Source organism: Sinocyclocheilus anshuiensis, unplaced genomic scaffold (genome assembly GCF_001515605.1).
Source record: "Sinocyclocheilus anshuiensis isolate Anshui unplaced genomic scaffold, SAMN03320099.WGS_v1.1 scaffold968, whole genome shotgun sequence".
NCBI lineage: Eukaryota > Metazoa > Chordata > Actinopteri > Cypriniformes > Cyprinidae > Sinocyclocheilus > Sinocyclocheilus anshuiensis.
In genome coordinates this window covers 176,670-195,097 of record NW_015549636.1, presented here as the reverse complement: position 1 = coordinate 195,097, position 18,428 = coordinate 176,670, and the positions used below count along the sequence as shown (strand labels likewise).

The 18,428-nt window shown below is 37.1% G+C and overlaps 2 protein-coding genes across 2 annotated transcripts in view; one reads left to right on the top strand and one right to left on the bottom strand.

Annotated features, from left to right (window-relative positions):
- LOC107659745 (NXPE family member 1-like) overlaps positions 1-12,638 on the bottom strand; it is a 26,373-nt gene extending 13,735 nt beyond the window's left edge. Inside the window, exons 1-6 of the mRNA XM_016448776.1 lie at positions 12,572-12,638; positions 12,407-12,468; positions 8,584-8,940; positions 7,970-8,385; positions 7,806-7,876; positions 5,385-5,588 (exon numbers count right to left, since the gene is read on the bottom strand). Of these exons, the coding sequence (XP_016304262.1) occupies positions 5,385-5,588; positions 7,806-7,876; positions 7,970-8,385; positions 8,584-8,940; positions 12,407-12,468; positions 12,572-12,608 (1,147 nt within the window). The 5' untranslated portion in view covers positions 12,609-12,638. The remainder of the gene's footprint in view (positions 1-5,384; positions 5,589-7,805; positions 7,877-7,969; positions 8,386-8,583; positions 8,941-12,406; positions 12,469-12,571) is intronic.
- Positions 12,639-18,279: 5,641 nt separating this feature from the next.
- Positions 18,280-18,428, top strand: part of LOC107659743 (B-cell receptor CD22-like) — a 7,903-nt gene continuing 7,754 nt past the window's right edge. Inside the window, exon 1 of the mRNA XM_016448775.1 lies at positions 18,280-18,334. Within this exon, the coding sequence (XP_016304261.1) occupies positions 18,280-18,334 (55 nt within the window). The remainder of the gene's footprint in view (positions 18,335-18,428) is intronic.

The following is an 18,428-nucleotide window of genomic DNA, read 5'->3' as shown; positions in this document are numbered from 1 at the left end:
CAGAACTGCCGGCATTGTAGTCTACTCTTCCAGGATCAGGAAACAGTCCTCCATAAAATGTGCTGCACACAAATAAATTTTTGGGTTGAACTGTGCTGGAACAGTGTTGTAAATACAACTTAACCACTGATTTCTAGTCGTGCCCTCTTTTGGAAGACCAAACAAAGTAGATTCGCTTTCACAACAATACAGCGTTACACACGGCAGCCTTGAGTGAGCGGAGGCCGGAGGCCTAGAGTGAGCCGCAGCCTAGAGTATGCGGAGGCCGGCTTGATTGAGCAGAGGCGGCCGGCGGATTCGACGATGGAGCGTCAAGACCAAACAAAGTAGTTTCGCTTTCACAACGAAACACACAGCATCTCTACGACAAGGCGGCAGCAGCAACAATACTATAGCGAGAATAAAAGTTACGCCTTCTTTCTTTGCGTGAACATTTGGGCGGCATTATGCAAATCTTCCCACATAGTGACGTAGGTATGTGGGGGCATGTTAGAACGAGCCGTTTTAGGTAGGCGTGACTGAGTCTTAACTTTTATAAAGAATATCTATTTGGATTTGAGACTTTAGTCTTTGCAACTTTACAGATCTTCTTTATGCACCGAGCTTGTAACACTCCAAAGAGAAAGGAAAAATTGAAATAGCATCATATGACCCCTTTAAAAAATCTGAAAAAGTGCCTGCAGAGAGCCCCGTGATCACGAATGGTGAATTGCAGGCTGCCGCGTGATTAAAAAAAAAGCGCATTCTTAATGGCCACATCTGTAATCAGATTTTTTTTTTACTAGTAACTAGTAAAGTAACGCATTACTTTCAAATGTACAACAAAATATCTGAGTTACTTTTTCAAACAAGCAATGCAAGTTACTTTTTCCCCATTTATTCACTAACACCTCTCCTGTCCCGTGTTGAGAGAAATTGGACGTGAGGTGCAGATGCACTTCCTTCAACCTAAGGCTTATTAATTTTACTTTTGGTGTGAAATGTTGCCAAAAATAACCTTTGGGCTTTGTGTTATTAAAGACAATTAAGCAAGCTCAGCCCAGACGACAAAAGTAGAAGAAACTTAATGCATTATGTTTCATAAGAAGTAACTAAGTAATCCAATTAGTTACTTTTTAGTGGAGTAACACAATATTGTAATGCATTACTTTTGAAAGTAAGTTTCCCCAAAACTGTAGACTTTCATGTACAACAAATACCATAACAAGTACCATACTGTATTTTCTTGTTGAAAACAAGGTAGGATTGGAAAGTGAGCAAAGGCACCTTTTGTCCAGCAGTGTTTCCAGACTTGATGATGATGGTGGTCTCTGGAGCGCGGCTCAGCAGTGCAACAACAGACTGGCGGATTTTGGCCACTTCATACACGTAAAATGTTATCGGGTGAAAAACCAGGTGAGCAAAGAATGTGAAGACAACGACTGCATGAGGCCCACCGGCTATTTCATCAATATCGTTGCTGATATAGTGCAGATCAGTAATAGGCATTTTACTAAATCGCAAAGGAACACCGTGTGGCCTCCAGTGAATAATGATGTTATATTTCAACTCCACAGCCATCAGTGGGCCACCTGCAGTAGGAGGGTGGAGGTCCATTCTCTTTATGCCTGATAAAGATACATGAAAATAATATTATAATCGTAGCTTTAGCAAGTCATACAGCTTTGAAAAAAAAAGTGTGTTTTTCATTTTTGGGTGAACTATCCCTGCTAGTGATGGTGAAAGGAAGCTTTGCGAAGCTCCAAGGCTTTCCCCTAAACTGTATGGTAAAATGATTCATTACTCAAAGCTTTTCAAGACGCTGCACACTAATGACTTCTTGTGGTGAAAGGTGGGAAAAGGTGCCTTGGCGTCCCAGATGTTCCAGCCACTTTTGAACCGTTTCATGTAATAAATCAGTTTGTGCTATGAAAATCATATAAACAGTGTTGGGGGAGCTACTCTGAAATTGTAGCTTGACCAGCTACAAGCTACTCGTAAATTAAAGTAGTTAAGCTACATCCAAGCTACCCTTCTGAAAAAGTAGCTAGCTACATTACAAGTTACTATCAAAAAGTAGCTAGCTACATTGAAACTACTTTCATTTTTTTATTATTATTATTTTATTTATTTATTTATTTTTACATTTAATATTGCAAATAACTGAATAATTGTTAATGAAGAATTCCAATAAAGTTCTAAGTAAAATATAATGAAATTGTAAGTAAGATATTTGGGGTTTAAAACAACATACAAAAGAGTAGGGTGAATTCAGGTTGATTGGGACACTTTTTCCAAGTCATTTCAATGACGAAATGCCCCAATCCTTTGATTTTGTAAACTATCCGATACACACAATAATAAAATATAGTTATATAGTTACATTATCTCAAACTGACTGTCAAAGTGCAGAACTGCTACAAACGTAACATCAATGCAAGAACAAAATGAATGTAACTTAAACTAGATATGGAGGAGTCGTAAAATAAGCAGGTTAAACTCACAGCACATGCAGTATTTACTGACTGTGAATGGAGCCTCTGAGACGTCAATCATCAGCTGCGCGCGTGAACACTGCACTTTGAGTGGAATCCCACCGCAACCATCCTTTGCCAAATGATAAGCACACTACTGTATCGCAATTTTTTCTGTTTGATTAGTGTTCAATACAAAACTGTGGGGGGACAGATTGTAGCCTATTATGACGGTTCATCATTGTAAAATAGACATTTGATAGTGTGCAATAAAGCAGGTAAATTAATCAGTTTAAAAAGGCTAAAAAGGCAGTATACCGCATTTTAATCTTTGTTTTGCATAAATTACAGTTGATTAATGTGAAATATCCAATCCTGTACATCCTTTGCAAAATCATCAGACGAAGTCTCTTGTAGGTGGAAAGACTGTAAAGCCGCGAGATGCATAATATCAGAGCAGATGGCGGTAATGAACAAATTTAGTTTGTGATCTAGTCAGAAGAAGACGCTGCGCTGCTTCAATGCATTACAGGTTTGTGACTCGTCAGAATGCAAAACAGACTGTAGTTTTTGGTCGCGCTACACCGCTACTTGCTAGAAAAAGTAGTTTGCTACTGGAAAAGCTACACTGTTTTAAAAGTAGCGGAGCTACCATCACGCTACTGAAAAATGTAGTTGCGTTAGTAGCGTCGCTACTTGTAGCTAGCTACTCCCCAACACTGCATTTACAGCAATAAAAAAAAAAAATGTCATTGTACTTACACAAAGTATGAATAAATGAGTTTGTGAATAAATTAATAAAAAACTAAGCATGGCTCATGTAGGCGTTCAAAATAAATGGTCAGTTGCTGTGCTTCTGAAGTGGGGATTGAAACAAACTGAACATGCACTAAACTATACATGCAATTGTAGTTCGTATTATGATTTATTCTTTTCACAGAAGTGAATGACACTTCAAACCTGCACAATGGGTTTGTGTTATTTAAATTAGAATATGAAGCAGTCACGTGGTTGTGTGCAGAAAAAGAAGCTTCAGACGTCAGATCATGTGGTTATGGCAAAACGAATCGAGCTCTGGCTCAGTGCTTCACTGTGAGATCTTTAGTTTTTTTGGTACAAGCTTCAAAACCTCTGTGCCGAACGTCATATCACTAGTAAGCTGGTGAAAAATGTGTGAGACTAAGCGTAGTAAATTAACCTTCATCCTTCCCTCACATTTTGTAACAAATCTTTTCCTGGCAGGTCAAAATTACCCGAAGGCCTATTTTTTTTTTCTTAATATTTATGTAGGGTTTTATATGATTTTTTTCTTGTTGTTGTTATTTTTATTTTATTTTTATATGCCCGTGTGTGTGTATTTTTATTTGCCTTGTTTTCCTTAATGCGTGTTATGATGTGTCTTTGTGTGTGTGTGTGTGTGTGTGTGTGTGTGTGTGTGTGTGTGTGTGTGTGTGTGTGTGCGTGCGAGCGTATGCGGAGGTATGTAAGTGTTTTTGTTTTGTTTTTTGCCTTGAGAATATTCTGTAGTCTCAGCCCTTTTGTTTAGACATAATTTGTGTTTCTGGATTGTGTCAGATTTTGTATAAAAAAATAAATAAAATCAAATATAAATGTTTTTTGACATTCGATTAATTCCTATGCCGGGTCAAATTGACCCGAGAGGGAAGGATTTGTTACTTTTTTACACCCACATAAAGTTCTCAAATCCACTCTTGTTTTTTTTTTGTTTTTTTGTGATCCATGTTCAAGTGTGACAAAAGTCTTGTACCGCTCAGATTAACACTCAATTCAAAAAAAATTAAAAATAAAAATGTGGGTCAAAATAACCTGAGGAAAGGATGAAGGTTAATGTTTATAATTTTGTGTGTATATTTCCTGATAAGTTTGAATAGGAAGTGAAGCAAGTATCTGTTGTATTAACCGTGTTATGCATTGATTTATAAGTTTGCACATGTGTTAACATGAGTTCATGTGATAACACGAATGTTGTTTATTGAGAATACAGCAGATATATTGTTCTAATAATTTTGTGCTGAAGATAATATTTGTATGTTAAAAATGTAATGTTTAATACAAATTCTGAATCTCGAGAGAGTTCAAGAGTGAGAGTAATGCGTGTTAAACATCAGTACTGCTACTAAAAATATTAATTCATATTTTTCAGAATAAAGTCCACCCTAAATGTGCAACCACCCTCTGTGAATTCATTATTGCACACTGGGAAGTGTTACAAATGCATTAGATACAAAATAATAAACCAAGTAACGTCTGCGAACAAGATCTGCATGAGCTTTTTTCAGAACCAACTTCACCTTTATATGCCATTTTCATAATAACATTTTGCAAATTTGCCTGAAAAGTGCACCAGTTTTTTATATTTTCATCTAATTCATCTAAAATTTCCTGAAAATGTACTCACCTCCCCCATGTTATTCAATATGTTCATGTCTATCTTCCTTCAGTCGAAAATAAATTAAGGTTTGAGGAAAACATTCCAGGATTTTTCTCCATATAGTGGACTTCAATGGGGATCAATAGGTTGAAGGTTCAAATTGCAGTTTTAATGCAGCTTCAGCTGAGGAATAAGGGTCTTATCTAGCAAAACAATTGGTCATTTTCTCACGCATTACGTAGTCACGTTGGAAAGGTCACACGTGATGTAGGCGGAAGTACCGACCCAGTGTTTACAAAGCGAACGTGCAAATAAATTCAAACGCCCTTTACAAAAAAAGGTAAAACAACGATGTCGGATGATTTTGACGTTGGAAGAGAAAATGAGATGAGTAAATTATCAGAAAATTTTAATTCAGAAGTGAACTAATACTTTAAGTGGCCATATCCTTTGTGGGGCCTCTGTATGTCAGTACCTTGTTTAATAATATACATGCTATCAAGTCTTAAATTGAATATTGAAAACTGAGTCACACTTGCCTGGCACGTTTCTTTCTAAGAACTCAAACCACTGCCTTGTGGTGGAGTCTCCCATCAAATAGACAATCTTGTTTTTAAGACAGTTTCCCATTTGTGCAGGACTGAACTGTCGAGTGTTGCATACAAAAGACTTCCAGACATCGTTCAAATAAAACCCTGCAGGAACCGGTGTCGTCATGCCAGACCTGCATTTCTCCATTGTGCCTAAAGCAAAGAAGCATTCAAAAAGAAAATATTTGATTTCAGATGATATCTGTCCTCTGATATGTGGTCCATGTATGTTTTGACCATTTCCTTTTTGGAAAAAAATAAATAAAGTAACCTATACAGAAATGTAACATGACATATTGCCCTACTGTATACCGAGAATGATACTGCCATATATGTAATTTTTACATATATAAATTATCTAGGTAGATGAAGATATAAATGTACTAAACTGTATAACATATATAAAATACCCATAGTATAATTTGTATACATGTGTTAACAATATATGATGATTTTTTATATGATATTATATGCAGCAACCATGTCAACAATATATATTTTATTTACATATGCAACATACATACAAAAATCTGTATGTTAATGTGTGTGTATGTTTATGCCATTATGCTTCGAGCGACCCGAGTTTGAGTCCCGACTTGAGGATATATAACATATTTGTATGGCATAGATATATATGTTATTATATAAAATTGTTCCTGTTTGTGATCATTGTGTGTATTAATATGGCTTAAAGGGGTCATGAACTGAGAAATCAAAATTCCCTTGATCTTTTGACATATAAGAGTTCATTGTATTCAAAAAACATCCCGTAAGTTTCAGAACTCAAAACTTTCTCGTTAGTCTAAAAAACAGCATATATTGAAGCCAATCTGCCAAAATGACAGGTTGTGGAATGTGCCTCTCTATTGGTGCTTTTCCACTGCATGGATACGGCACGGTGCGGTTCGGTACGGCTCACTTTTGGGGGGGTTTCCACTGGGTACAGTACCTGGTACCTGGTACTTTTTTCAGTACCACCTCGGCTGAGGTTCCAAGCGAGATGTACCGTTACCAAAATGTGACATGGAAGCACTACCGTTCCCTGATTGGCGGGAGAGAATTGTCACTACCTGTGTCATTGAACTTGCGACATGAGACACCAAGGGTGCGTTTCCCAAAAGCATCATTAGCTAACTATGGTCGTAAGTTCCATTGAACTCTAATGGTAACGACGGAACTTGTGACCATAGTTGCTTTTGGGAAACGCACCCCAGACCCGCTAGATTTAAATCAGCACAGCCAGCAAAGGATCGAACACAACTTTTTTTGAAAGAATGCAAATGTTTTGAATGAGCGCACCTTTTTTAACAACCAAAGAAAGGCTGTTTCGCGGTTTGTTGAGGAAGTACAGCGTTCCTCTCATCGATAGCCGAGGAGCGGATCCAGCGAGAGCTTGATGGGGCGATGTGTATAATCCTGCCCACTCTAAAGCGGTACTAAACAGCACAAACCGAGCTGAGCCAAGCCGAGTCATACCATGCAGTGGAAAAGTGCCATAAGATGTAATACTGTGGCTAAACACCGCCACCGCAGAAGATGTGTATGTCCACAAAGACTGCTTCTACATCGTGGCCTGTTTAGCCCCGCCCACTGATTCACGTGTAAATAACGAGAGAGGCGAACGCATGTCTATGCAGAAACCAAACGATAAAGATGCTCCGAAGACAACCAGAAGCTATATATTGGCAAGTTGTGGAAAAACACAGTCTGTGCATTGCCTTCCTTCTGATCCCAATGTTAGGAAAGAGTGGATGAACTTTTAATGAAGATATTGGATTCGACAGTAATGTCGCAACACACAAGTGAGAGTACCTTTTTTTATTATGTGGTCACTGGTCTTATTATGTGGTCACTATTGCTTTGTCTGTTATTACAGATCATTTGATATGTACTGAGCGTTTATGCGTCTATCTGTGAAGGACGTAAACTGTCAAACATACACAACTGTTAGCCAATTATAGCAGTGGGCATTTACTTCCGTGTCTACATTCTGCCACCCATATTCAAACAGAGTGTTCTGATGAGGGGGGTCAAAACCAGCTCAGAAAATAGCCTATTACTTTTAAATGATGTTTTTTTTTATGTAAAAAATTTACAACATTATAAGTGGACCTCAGAGAATAGTACAAAAATAATAACAAAAGGCAGTTCATGACCCCTTTAAATATTTCATTTGCTGAAACGCCACTTGTATGTGCGACAAATTCAATGTGTGAACAATGACACATATTAATGCCATAAACCAATTTGCAAACAATAAACAAAAAGAAGAACTCAAGCCTAATTGTGGTTTGCCATTGAAAAAAAAGAGCCATTATTTCTTTTCTTTTTTTTTATCAAACAGGAATGTTCAGAGACCATTAAACATACCAATGGATGCAGTGTTGGGAAGGACATTTATGATTTTTTTGTCTCCACTAATAGCAACATTTGTTAAATTCCTGTGGAGAAAAAAACAGACACACATTTTGTACACTTTTCTTTGTTTGTTTTACAATTCAACAGTTATTTTGGAATTTATTTTGAGTCATTACTTTGTAAAAAGCTGCTGCTCAAAAAGATGTAATGGGCTTTCCAAACGTCCGTATGAGTGATGAACCAGTTTGTCACAGGAAAGTTCCTTTGGTCTCTCACACTGCCATACCGTCTCTGTTCTTATATCCTTATACTCACAGCAGCAGTCGCCTTTCATCCAGCTTCCATCTGCACCCCACTTAAGATTACATTCTACTACTTCATGGACCCTAGTTTTATTGAGTCCTGGCCCTTCAAAGTAGCCATTATAGTGGCTGCGTGGGAATGAAGACTCCCTGTATTTTTTAAGAATCTGCACAACCTCGCTGGAGTGCTCAAGACGAACAGGAACTTGTGCCTGACCTTCCCAGGGCAGAAGAAGAGCAACAGAGTAAGTCCCATTACGATGATCCACAACCTCCCCGTACACACTCGCCTTCAAGAAGAACGGAAAAGAACAAGTGTAATGCACAAAACTAATGTCTGTTGGCAAATACATTTTTAAAGCTTTTAAATGTAAACATAATATGTAATATTGTGCTAATAAATCAACAATTAATGCAAGTGAAACACTATATTTATTTTTTATACTAAAAAATGTATTTAAAAAAATATAAATTATCATATAACACACCTTTAGCTCTGCATTGAAAAGTTTTGCTTTGAAAAAATCTCCTCCATATCTTTTCAGGTTCTTGTTGTGGTCTCTGGCTGTGATAGCAACAGAGATCTTTTCTCCCACTTTGTAACTCTCTTTGAGTCCCACAATAGAGAAAGTTGAGTGGACTGGACTTGTGCTCTGATTCAGATGAGTGATTTCTTGATCTGGAATAGGCCAGTCAATAGCCTTCTGTAGTCTTCCCCACTCCTCATCACTGATTCCCATGTCAAACGCGGATATTATGGATGAACTGTTATTTTGAGGAACTGGTTTAGGTCTGGCGGGCTGAATTTGTTTGATGTGGATCCCACCATTCAATGCCCATAGAGCCTGAGAGAGAACCAGGATATCATTCACACCAAATTACATTTATTTCTATGTGCAAATGTTTAAAGGAGACATATTATGCCCCTTTTTACAATATGTAATATAAGTCTCTGGTGTCCCCAGAATGTGTCTTTAAAGTTAAGCACAAAATACTCCACAGATCATTTATTATATCATTTTGAAAATGCCTATTTTGAGTGGAAGCAGAAACAAGCTGTTTTTTCGGGCCTGTCTCTTTAAATGCAAATGAGCTGCTGCTCCCCGCTCCCTTTCCCAGAATAGAGCTGCGTCATTACAGCTTGGACCTGCTAAAAACATCTGTTTTGGTTCTGATTATGATGTTTATCGCGCTGAAATCACGTGTTTTAAATCATATGAGTTTAAACTTCTGATATATGGTTTTCTGAGAGCACATATCCGAAGCACACGGACAGAAAGCGGCTGTCACAGCATGCGAGTACTAAACTAAGTTCTCATTCACACACAAGTTTATGTTGAAGACACACATGAATTACAAAAACAGTTGGTTATGTCTGTAAAGGTACCAGCTGGGAAATAAATTGTATGTTTATTTTAGATCTGTGTGTATCTGCAGCAATATACAGTAAATAAATCAATAAATCCTCTGCTCTCTTGCCTGATTATAGCACTTAAAACCTGGAAAAGTCAGATTTTCATGATATGGCACCTTTAATGTTCATTGTAGGTACACATACTATCTGGATAATACTAGAAAAGTTATAGGTCTGTAGGCGTTTGTCGAAATCATGCACAAACTGTGAATGGGCTGGGTTAAAAAGCATCAAGTAAAAAGTTTCCTTTATACAACAAATCAAAAACAAACAGCAAGTTGCTGCTTGTCAAACGTGCCATCCACTTCCCAACTACTAATTATGAGAGTACTTAAAGCTGAAGTTTGTAACTTTTTCAGTGTTAAAATACATTCTATCCCAGCTTACAGGTGCAGTAAATGATTTCAGCATTGTGCTTTTCCATTCTTCGTTTTTTCTTTGGCTGCATTCATCACTCTAACATGCTTGTAGAGCTCCTGGGATTCAACCTTATTTCCTTCATGCATGGCTACTAGGCTATGTATTCCCCATGCATGAAGAAAATAAGGTTGAATCCTGCAGGAGCTCTAAAAGAATGTTAGAGTCGACTGATGAATGCAGCCAAAGAAAACATGAAGAATGGAAAAGCACAATGCTGAAATCACTTACTGCACCTGTAAGCTGGGATAGAATGTATTTTAACACTGAAAAAGTTAAGGCTGTGACTAAAGTCAGTTGTAATTCTTGTGTTTCTCTTTTCTTCAGTGATTCAGATAATTATCTCATTAACTTTAACACTGCTTCAGTGTTATTTTAAAGGGGTCCTATACGGTGGCCGAGAAGTGCTAAACAAATCACAATTCTGAAAAAAAAAAAAAAAAATTACAAACGCAAATGCAAGTCTAAAAAACAAAATAACAATTCAGAAAGCACAACAACAATTCAGAAAACATTATAACAAGTCAGAAAACACAATGACAAATTCGAAAACAAAATAACAAGTCAGAAAAAACAAAGACTAATCCGAAAACAAATTAACAAGTCAGAAAGCACAATGACAAATCAGACAAACCGGAAGAGGTAGGTATAGTTTGAGACAGCGCCATTGGTCTGGGATTACTCACCGCTGACTGGACGAGACATCTGTCAATCAACATATACAGGAAGAACCAGCCGAAGAACAGCAGAGTCGTGGTAGAAAGTTCGGAGATGGTATTAAAGTAGCTCAGTTTAAATGTATTGTATGAATTGCCCTTACTATGGAATAAAAAATACGGGATGTCTATTTACATTTAGTTAAAAGTGGATGTGACTCATCAGCTCCAGTGGCGCAGATGGATAAGCGTGTGTTGTTGGCTTTTTGACACGATCGACCAATGTAAAATATGTGAAAAATAATGTGTTTTTCGAACAACCTAGTATGAGAGCCTGTTCTAGTACACCCCCAAAACAAAATCAAGACTTTGTAACAGAGCATAATAGCACCCCTTTAACACACTTTTAGAGTGGTACCATATATGCTCCAAGCAGTGTTAATTTAACACTCAGGATTTTACTGTGAAGGAAAACACTGAACCATTAAACGGATTGCGTTCATATTCCAGCCTCATCTGCTTGCCTATGTAAACTATGAATCATTAATATAGAGAATATTACCGTTTTAAATATATTAAGGCACTTTAAGTGTTTTTTCAACGTTTTGTCGCACTGTTTAATGATTGAAATTTTGCCGCAGGTGATTAATATGGATTGCAAATGGCCAAAACTTGCATTTTGTTCACATACATTTGTTTTATTCTTTTGAGAGGTGATCTAAATATTTGCGGCTGTGAAACAGATGGAAAATTACAGGGTTGTCCTGCAGTTCTGTGGATGTTTTGCCCTCCAGGTCTTCGAGCCGGTCACGTGACTGAAAGCTATTGTAGCAGTTTCGCCAGAGCGGTTCCAGCTTACTATCAGTTTCGTTCTCTGCCTGCCTTTTATGAGTGGTAAATGTGCGTGCATGAATATAAGTTCATTTATCTTTATTTATCTGTCATATTTTATGTGGAGAAGTGATGATTTGCGTGCATATGTTTAACGCCATTTCTCGTGTTGTGTTTAATATTAACGCATAAAAAGATGTATACTAAGGTAAATGTGTATGTTTACTGTTTACAGACGGATTCTGATATCTTATTTGTTTATTTCAGACTAAACCACATTTTACCACCTCAGCTGTTCCTAATGAATGTACAGTGCTTGATAATGTAAAGTGACACATCCTGAAGATAAACAGTTGAAGGATCATCTGTCACACTTCTTGCTGGAGTTTCGTAGTGGACTAGCATTCCCCCTAACTTCAGAAAACAGATTCATTTACACCCACGTTTAATGTCTAACAAGAAAAAAAAAGTATTTAGTCAAAATCATTACGCTGTTCCCTTGTGCTCCGTCTGTTTGGCACACCGGCGAAGCCTGTGTGCTAAACAGAAATAATCTCGTGATTTTCTAATATTTAGCCTACAAATAAAGACCAAACTGTGCAATGTAATTAAGAGCTTAGAAAAACAAACAAACAAAACATATCAAATGTTTCAAAAAGTGCAGGCGTAGGCCTATATCAAACATACAGCTTCATTGATTCCTGCTAAAACCTATTTTACTTTAAAACCACAATTACAGCAGTTACACAAATTTGTAAACATTCAAATGCTGCATTTGTTTCCTAATGATGCTTAAATTCAGATTTATACATTAAATTGCAATTTAAAAATACATTTCTCAATTCAAATTGAGTTGAATGCCACACAGTCTTGTTAACTTGTAAGGCAGAAATGAAGATCTTATTAATTTTATCGTTATTTTAGGCAGAAATAAAATGCTTATTTATTTGATCATTATTTTAACATCTGCTTCAAAATGTCTCACAAACTTACCAAACAGAACAATGTCCAAAGAATACAAGCCTGTAGTACTGCATATGGTCTTAACCTGCAGACTGATAATACATGGAAATGATCAACTTCGAAATCCTTCAAAACATGAAACGATTTTGACCCGTAATATGACAAATGTAATAATGTCCATAAACTCATGATTACCTGGTGCACTTGATTTCTTCTTAGATGGCCTGGCCATGTCTGTTGTTCTCCTATTTTATGGCAGCTTGTGAGTGAAGAACATGTCTGTACAGCTCTGAAAACGAGGCGTTCCCACATGATATGCAGTTGAACAAACATGGCTGTCCTCAGTAATAGCACTTTAGCTTGGCTTTGTTTTATTTCTATTTTAGATTAATGTAGATTAGTTTAGATATTCTTGCTCACAGAGCTAAAATTCTGCAGTTGTCAGTTAAAAAAAAAAAAAGCATAAACACAATAACAGGAGTGTCAACATATTTACTCTTTTATTGCAAGAGAAATATAGCACAGAGAACCATGACAAAAACGTGTGGCGGAATATGGCTCCAGAGAAGGGCTAGTACTGTGAACTTATACACAAGCTGTAATTGGCATATACCTTTTCAAAAGACATACCTTTGTTCCTTATTTACCCCTAAAGAGTGCATTTTAGTTTCTTAAATCTGCATATTAGTACCTAAAGTGTAAATATTAATACCTAAATGGTACATAGCTTATGGTACACTGTGTTCAGTGATACATGAATTAAAGTGAATGAGGGTATATACCACTGTTTAAGCCTAAATTCAATATTCAAGTATTTAATAAAATAAAATGTCCATTCATTTAGATTACATAGCTTTAATATAACCAAACGAATCAACGTAATGTAATGCATATTTAAAAACTGGACATTTTGAACATTCAGCGAACATTCAGAAATAATGTTTTTATAACATATATTATTGTTGGTGGTCCCAACACAAAATAATTTAGAAAACTACCATTTTGCATATTTAAGTTCTAATTGAATTAAGTAGTTACAAAGTTTTAAGGAGCTGTGTGTCACACAACTGTGTTGCAAGATATACACAAACACGACAATGAAGGTAAAGTCAATTTAACAAATCCACAGTTGAATATTCCAATCTTATGATTAGCATGATTATTTTTTTTTAAGGAAACGAACGAAAACAAACTAAAAGCACAAACTAATATGACCGTAGTGTTGCATTAGCTGATTTAAACAGGTAAACTAAAGAAGCATTAGTCACCAGAAATCTTCAGAATAGCCTGTTGACTGAGATGTTTATCATGTCTGTGAAGATTGACATTCTTTAAATACATACCTGTAAAAAAAAATGTCCTTTTTAGAGCCCCCAAAAAAACGGTTGCTGTCCTGAAGCGATGTGTTCAATGTGTTGTTCGACCTGTTCTGACTTATCAAGAACTTCACATGAAGTTTAGCTTTTAGAAACCAAAGTTGTAGAAACCAAATCTGTCTGTCATGTTTTGTGCCTTTGCAGTTCATGATCATATTAATGAACATCATTATTTCACAATCTTGTTTCGCTTACTTTTGTTTAATAAACAATGTGTTGGGTCATGTAGGATATCAGAGCGAATCAGAAACTTTAAGATTTGATCAGATTGGTGTTGAACAACCCAAAGAGCTGAATTCCACAGAGAGGCCCAAGGCAACAGGATGTTCGTAAATCAGATCCTTGCGCCACGAGTCTGAAGTGAGCCTAACAAACTAGTAGCTTCAAACAGCTTTCAACATTAAACAAAAGAACACTTATTGACAATTCCAACTCAGAAAGGAGATTGTCAAATTTGGGGCAAATAACCAAGATTAATGATTGAAGAGACATCATCATGACCATCACATGAGGGAAACCGTTATTGGAGACTTTGTTTGGTGGTTTCCCCCACCTAGAAGACAAGAACCAGACTGAGATTCCTTAGGAGACCTTTTAACCTCTCTGGTCTTCACAGAACATGTCCTTACGTCCACAGAATGGCACAGAAACTGCCTTTCCATGTATATACTGTATGCAACTAAATGATGCTAAAAGGACTTACAGTGCCTTGCGAAAATATTCATTTTTTTTGCATTTTGTTATGTTGCTGCCTTATGATAAGCTTCTCTAAATTACTTTTTTTCCACATCAATCTACACTCCATACACCATACTGACAAAGCAAAAACAGAATTGTCACAACTTCATAAATTTATTAAAAATAAAAAACTGAAATAAGTATTCATACCCTTAACTAAATATTTAGCTGAAGCACCTTAACAGCCTCAAGTCTTTTTTTGTTTGATTCTTGCTGCTACCAGCACACTTTACTTTTGGGGTGGTACTCTGCAGGTGATGAGCGGACCTGGTTTCCTTCAAACATGATGCTTAGAATTGAAGTTCATCAGACCAGAGAATCTTGTTTCTCAGAGTCTGAGGGTCCTTTAGGTGCTTTTTTGCAAATTCAAAGTGAGTTTTCATATATCTTCACTGAGGAGAGGATTGAGTTTGGCCACACTGCCATAAAGACTGGATTGGTGGAGTGTTGCAGTGATGTTTGTCCTTCTAGACCTTTTATTAAGACGTGTGTGCCTTTCCAAATCATACCCATTCAACTGAATTTGCCACAGGTTAACTTCACTATAAGTGTAGTAACATCTACAAGCAATATGAATGCTCCTGAGCTAAATTTCAACTGTCCCAGATAAGGGTATGAATACTTATGCAATGGAATCCTTTTAGTTTTTTTTTTTTTATAAATTTGCAAAGATTAATGAATGTGGACGAATGTATCGGTGGCGCTTGAGGCCATTTTATTAAAGGTGCAGTAGATCTTGGAAAATGCTAACTTTAGCCTGATAGCACTGAAAGCGAACTTCCCACCCTCCCTGCAATCGCCGTCCAAAGCCACGCCCCCTGAACGCATAGACGCTCACAGACCAGAATACCAGAGACAACATTACTGCAATAGGCTACATCAGCCGTTCTCAATTCCAGCCCATGTTCCGAAGAGAAGTAATCCCCTGCTCAGGGAGTAGGGAGCAATGAACACTGTGTAGGGATCACATTGATCGGAACACAGTTCATGCACGTAGCTCACTTCTAATGATCTGGTTATCTGAATCGGGTGTGTTAACTTAGCGAGACATGCAAATATGCAGAGCGGGGGGCGCGAGGACTGGAACTGGGAACCGCTGGGCTACATCATGTGTCATTCACTGATGAGAAAACTTTAAAAGTACTACAATACCAGGAAGGAAGATCGGGTTGTTGATGTTTGTCTGCCATTCTCGCTCTGTCTGCACAGCGTGCGTGAACGCGCTGATGACGTATCCTGTCTGCGCTAACAGGGTGCGCAGAGGTATGCAGATATATACGTTGACAGGCAGGTAGGAAAGCGAATTAAAACGCTCAGACCAAGCGTTTTGATTGGATGAACATTTCTTGGTCCTACGCCTTCCACAGAATATATAAATACAGATAAATAAATTTAGACCACTTAACTTAATGATTGCTATCGGGATGTGAAGAGACTTTCAACAAGCATAACAAAAAATGTTTCTGAAGACAATCACCTATTGCACCTTTAAACTCGGGGAAATACGCCATCTTCTTGTCTCCAGTGCATTATTACCACCACACAGTTTTCCTATCTCGGCTGTAGAACATTTCAACTCGGTGTTACATCATGTTTAACCACTACAGAGACATCTGAGCCAGCATCATATTCTAGAAGATCTGGCCGAGGTGAGGCGCTCTCGGGCGGCTTCATGAGCGTAGAACGGCCGCTGACCATCTGGAGCTCACATGTCTGAAAATGTCAAAGCAAATTTTCAAATAGATGTTATCTTTATTAACAAACTATTTATAAACTATTTTTATATCAAAAAAAAGTACATTCTTGCCTGAAAATCTCTTAAAGCTACATTCTGTGACACAAAAACAGTAATATTTCTAAAATGATACTGGATTTGGGCGTCCGCCATGACACTCGCTGTAAGAAGTACCACAAGCAGAGTGATACGATTACAAACTGTGAAACGGCTGTTGGAGTTCTGATATCACTCTAATATCGCATCTCTTATCAGCCAGTCTGGTCCGAGGACCAGAAAGAACTGTTGTTCTGTATTTCACTGTAGATCTGAAAACTGCAAATACTGTTGGCAAATAGTGTTACTCTTATCATGAATACTTGTAATGTTCAATGATGTTAAATAAATACTTTAACTGAGAAATCAAACTTTAGCCAGATTGATTTGTTGATTCATTTATCAATATTCTGTAAATGAATCATTGACAAATAAAAATCGTCAGAACAGATGATTGCAGTGGTGAATAATTTACTATAATAACTGTGTATTTAAAAGAAATCATAAAATCGAACTATTGGATTTATTTGTTTGTTTGTTTAAGGTCAGTAGCTTGCAAGCATGTCCAATTTTAATGCTATAAGTTTTGTGAATCGTTGTTTTTCTCCTGCGTCTTTGCAACAACTGCTGGTGAACCTTCTTTGCACTTCTCTAGTTATTGACATACATTTCTTCATTTGATGAGAATGTGTTTACAGCACTGGACTGCTGGTGCAGGCAGGCCTGATTCACATCATAACACAATCAGACAGACAGACAGACAGATAGATAGGTTACAGGCTTTTGCAGGTAATCCATTGTGTGGTGCTGTTTGTACAAATTGTTTTGAGAAATGCACATACTTCTTTGCAAATATTAAAGATGATTCGAGAAATGCACCAAAGCGACTGAGAAAAACTGTAAAAGCGCTATATAAATAAAGGTGACTTGACTTGACAGACAGACAGATAGACAGACAGTTAGTTATACAGACAGATAGATAGATAGACAGACAGACAGACAGACAGATAGATAGATAGATAGATAGATAGATAGATAGATGATGGATGGTATCTGAGTGGTACTGAGTTCCCGTGAAGCTTTGAGAGAGACTGTCGGTTCACCTGCAGGATTTGCATAAAGGTTTAATTTAGTTCACAGGCCTCTTATCAACTCACAAAAGAGGAAGAGAAACTTAGTGTAAAACAGAATTTTATGATCTTAAAAACTCCAACAAAACTCACTGAATTAACTTCAAGAAGAAAAGAAAAAAAAGATCACACGATCGCATTTGTTCACTGTGAAGGAACTCAGTATCTGTGGACAATCCTGTCTGAGAGATGAAAAACTCCACTGCATCTGAAAGTTGCTGTGAAAATGTGAAAAACTTTGCATGTTGCTCTCCCATCTGTTTTCACTTCCTCGTTTTTCCCCTCTGTTTCACTAATTTTCATGCACTGGCGGATGCTGCTTCATTTGCCCTGTCCTTCTTATGATGAGATATATTTTTTTTTTTTTTTTTTGCATTATCAAAATGCTCTTTGAATGGATTTAAACAAAGCTGGTTTTTAAGAAGAGTCTGAGAGTAAAATGTACTTGATAAGGGGAAGATAAAGCATTCATCTTCAAGAGAAATCATCTAATGACTGTAAACTTCTGTTCTTACTGTATCGCTTCATCCCTGAAAAACGGTAAGAGAATTTCTCTGTTTGCTTGCTACATGTTTGGTGTTAGACTAACTGGGACTTGTCACAACATATATTGCTGCTTTTTGTTTGTTTTTTGTTTGATTGCTTATTTTGCCCTAATAAAGCTGCTTTTAACTTACAACCTAAGTTAAAAGCGTCTGCCAAATGATTACATGTAAATGTAAATATGGATAAAATAAAAACTTTTATATTTAGAGCCCTTATTTTACTCTAATGGCAAAAATCTCACAATGGCCTGATGTAGTTCTTGATGGATTTCATGACATTCACCTTCACAGAAGCTAAAATAAGGCACAGTACATTGATTGTGTTGCAGGTGTTGCTATAATGATGTCAATCAGAATAGCTCCTACTCTTCCGCTGATCTTTCTTCTCATGATTCACAGTGAGTCAGAACTATTTCTGCTTTTCAACATATTTTGTTCAACAAATTTAATTTGAATAATAATGAGGGGGGGGGGGCGGGGAATAATTTCAGA